This window comes from Echinops telfairi, unplaced genomic scaffold (genome assembly GCF_000313985.2).
Source record: "Echinops telfairi isolate 266 unplaced genomic scaffold, ASM31398v2 ScPeMD7_22;HRSCAF=79, whole genome shotgun sequence".
NCBI classification, from domain to species: domain Eukaryota; kingdom Metazoa; phylum Chordata; class Mammalia; order Afrosoricida; family Tenrecidae; genus Echinops; species Echinops telfairi.
Window position 1 is genome coordinate 5,330,430 of NW_022103919.1, and position 3,872 is coordinate 5,334,301.

The following is a 3,872-nucleotide window of genomic DNA, read 5'->3' on the forward strand; positions in this document are numbered from 1 at the left end:
GGCCACCTTGGCTCCTGCCAGGAGGGGTCATGAGACATATCCAGCAGCTACGGGGAGAGGCCAGGGCAGCCTCCCCTGGGCCGGTGGGCTCTGCCTAGGGTCTAGTGTGGGGGAGATTAGCCTAGCCTGGGGCTCATGGGATAGCAAAGTCATCAGTTTGAAACCAGCAGCAGCTGCTCCGAGGTGGAAAGATGGTAGAAATATTGTCAAGAGCAACAGTCTCGGAAACCCACGGGGCCAGTTCTCCTTTCCCTGTAGGGTTGCTGTGGGTCACATCAACTCCGTGGCAGTGAGGGTTTTTTGGGGTGGGGTGGGGGTGGAGATCACATGACCAGGCTGTCTGTCCAGAGATACAGGGTGGCTGTGATCTCTGGCTCTTCCCAGCTTCCTGTTGGAGCTGGCCGTGGGGTGGCAGGGTGAGGCTTAGGGGAGTGAGGGAGGGCAGGTGGGCCACCTGGTTGGCCAGAGCTGAGACGAGAGCCAGTCCTTGAAGACCCAGGGCAGTGGGCAGTCTGGCGTGGAGTCAGAGGCCCTGGGTCTTATGGCCGGACTCACCGTGTAGGTGGCTGATATGATGGTGAATGATTTTTCTCCTTCATTCGTCCCTGCCCCACTTCACTCCCTCAGTCAACAGGTACTGACAGAAGGCGGCCACGTGCCAGCTGTGGGTGGGAGGCTGGGGATCCCCTGGGGAACAAGGGAGACAGGCTCCGCTCTCCTGAGGCTCCGGCTGGCAGGGAGGCATGGTTCCAAGAGTCTCCCCAAGCTGCACTTGAGGCAGCCCCAAGGAGGCGGCTGCCCCAGCTCACAGCAGAACTGACCCGGCTCGAGCCTGGAAGGGGGACGTCTGTGGCAGGCAGCAGCTCTTTGGAGAATCTGAGGGAGAGAGACGATGATGCTCCTTGGGCCAGAACTTACTGCCCGTGATGCCTTCTCCTCTGTTTCATGGGTAACCAAGCTCTCTGCCATTTTGATTGAGAGGCCACGAGTTCGCGTGCACACGTGTCCTGTAGAGGTATTGGTTGGCTGGATGACCAGGGGAGCCTCTGTGGAGGTCCAGAGAGGGGCTTGAAGCCCCAGGCCCCCCCAGGCCGGGGCCAGCTAAGCCGTGCTGTTGGTTGCAGGGGCCTTCAAGCTCTACGACCTGGATAACGATGGCTACATCACTCGGAACGAGATGCTGGACATTGTGGACGCTATCTACCAGATGGTGGTGAGCTGGGAGTGGCCCTTCCCCTGCCTGGCATCACTCTGTGCAGTTCTGCCTTGGGAGGCCAGAGGAGGGTGGGGGGCTGGGGTCCTTGGGATGATCCAGACTTGGAGCATCGTGGACCGCAGAAGGGGGAAGGGGTCCTTATCTGGAACCAGTCCAAGACAGGGGAGGTGGGGGTGCAAACGTTTGGCCAAGAGCCCACGGGGGTCTTGTCTGTCTGCCTGGCAGGGGAACACAGTGGAGCTCCCGGAAGAGGAGAACACCCCGGAGAAGAGGGTGGACCGGATCTTTGCCATGATGGACAAGGTGAGGCTGGGGGACCCGCGCCTTGTCCAGGGAGGTGAGGTTTCGAGGGGCAGGCCTGGGCCATCCGGTGGGCAGGGAGTGAGCCCCAGGCACGTGGACCTGACGTGGCCACTGACCAGCCCTGAGACTAACTCAAGGCAGGGGACTCAGCCTGGTGTGGTCTGCTTGCCGGAATCTACCCCATCACGTGCCCCACGGGCAGGTTCTCATCAGTGTGCCTGGGGCTTTCCCCTTACTCACGGACCCCCTCCCCTATCCCCCCTCTGGTGTGCATGTGCCCACCGATCCCGTGGGCAATCTGGTGAGATCTGTGGGCTCCTCAGACTCATGTTTTAAGTGCAAAAAACAGAACCGGAAGGGTCACAAGAGAACACATTATTTGAGAATACAGCAATCATAATACTTTTGAGAAGGAATTTGTGATACAGTATCCTGCAGACCTTTTCTGAGCGCATTAAATAGTGAGATGCAGCGTGTGTGTATGTATGTGTGTGTGTATGGGGCAGTGTCTGATAACACCTGTGCTTTGGGAACACGAGGAGTCTTCAACAAGCTTGTGGAAGAGTCATGATCTCTGCATCTTTCCACGAGCGCTCGCATGCCTTCCCACAGTGCCAGCTGGGCACAGCACCTGTGATGCCCCAAGCGGCCAAGTCTCAGGTACTGCTGGCTCCGTCGGGGAGCGTCATCTCCAGGAAGAGCTACATTTCAGCTAGAGGTTAATGAAAATGAAGTTCAAAGTCCCCCCCTGTTCAAATTCACAGACCTGCTGAGTTCTTCCTACAGACCCGGGGTTAAGAAACTCTTCTTTAAATCCAGCTCGCTGGTGTTTTCAGATGAGAGAGTCACTTGTTTTAAATGGAGACTCGGTACGAAGATGGCAAGGACACATAGTACCACGAGCGTGAACAGAAAGTTGCTGTGAAGTCGGGCTGTTGAGTTGAATTTTGGATGGATAAGCTGCTTGTCCGACCGCTTAGAGCCGGGGGGCCTGCACGGACTCGGTTCAGTTGGAGGGGTTATTAGTGCGTGTTGCCCCCAGCCCACTGCCTTCACTTGAGACCCTTTAGCCCGAGTTACAGGAGTGTTAGCTATTTGCACATGCAGCCATTTGGCTTCTTGACTGATGGACTCTACCTTTGTCCAGCTGTGACCCCATGTTCCTGCTGCAGCCCCATGCACGCCTTAAACCCCGGGGCCCTGCCTGCATCTCCCACATGCTGGGAAACGGTCCAGAGCTGGAGCCGCCTGGCCCAGGGGTCCATTCTAGCCTCCGCACGGACGGAAGGTTGCCTGTGATCAGCCCTGTTGCTGTGTGTGCGCGTGCATGTGTGTGTGCGTCCCGGGCGATGGGCAGTGGAGCAGCAGGCGTGCCAGGCTCGCTCTTTCGGCCAGCATGCTGTCCCTTCTCAGAGCCTCAGAACCTCTAAGGCGGTTTTCATAATTCTCCGAGGTCTCTCTGAGGGAGGCTCCAGAGGATGGGGGACTGGCCCCGGGCGCCTCCCCCTGGGACTCATCAAACTCCCTGTGTCTTCCCCCAAGCTCCGTGCTTCCTCTCCCACCCAGGCACCCCAGGGTCCAGTGGGCTGCTCTAGGACGACTGCAAGTGCCCCCCAGGGTGATCTCAGAGAAACGTGCAGCAACCATAGCCCCTCCAGGTTAAGTGCCATCCACAGGCTCTGTCCGTGGTGATCCATGCCCACGGCCGTGGAGTCATGGGCGCTTCCATTAGCCGGGCACTTCATGTGGAACCACAAAGCCTGGAGGAAGCCCCCCAGAGGAGGAAACAGGTGCCCCCAGCCAGACCTGTCTGAAGTCCAGCTCCTGTCATCCACGAGCTGGACACCCTCTGGGATCCAGGCCTGGGTTGGGCTTGGGGAAGAGATGTGTGGGTTCGCAGGCCAGAGAGACCCCTGTCCTGGGAGCCTGCTTGTCCTCTCCATCCTCAGCCTGCCCCTCTCTGCTTCCAGAATGCCGACGGGAAGCTGACCCTGCAGGAGTTCCAGGAAGGGTCCAAGGCAGACCCCTCCATCGTGCAGGCGCTGTCTCTCTACGACGGGCTGGTATAGTCCGCGGCCCAGGCTGGGGTGAGTGCGGGGCGCTCGCATCCTGGGGGTGGGGGTGGGTCGTGGTGGTATAAAGGCAGACCCTTATGCTTTTATGCTTGATCTTGGATTCGGGAAACGTTTTAAATTGTCAGGGAGTTGCTGAGTAATTTTTTTCTGGAAAGCTGTAGAAGGCCAACTAAGTTTGGGAACCTGTGCTGCAGGGACTGCACCCTAGTGAGCTCTGTTGCTCAGTCTTTGGGGGCAGCACACACGCAGGCAAGCACCAGGCAGAATGAAAGGAAGGC

At 58.4% G+C, this 3,872-nt stretch overlaps 1 protein-coding gene across 1 annotated transcript in view; it reads left to right on the top strand.

Annotated features, from left to right (window-relative positions):
* Window positions 1-3,872, top strand: part of NCS1 (neuronal calcium sensor 1) — a 42,182-nt gene that overhangs the window by 29,551 nt on the left and 8,759 nt on the right. Inside the window, exons 6-9 of the mRNA XM_045288519.1 lie at window positions 628-634; window positions 1,125-1,213; window positions 1,442-1,519; window positions 3,490-3,606. Of these exons, the coding sequence (XP_045144454.1) occupies window positions 628-634; window positions 1,125-1,213; window positions 1,442-1,519; window positions 3,490-3,588 (273 nt within the window). The 3' untranslated portion in view covers window positions 3,589-3,606. The remainder of the gene's footprint in view (window positions 1-627; window positions 635-1,124; window positions 1,214-1,441; window positions 1,520-3,489; window positions 3,607-3,872) is intronic.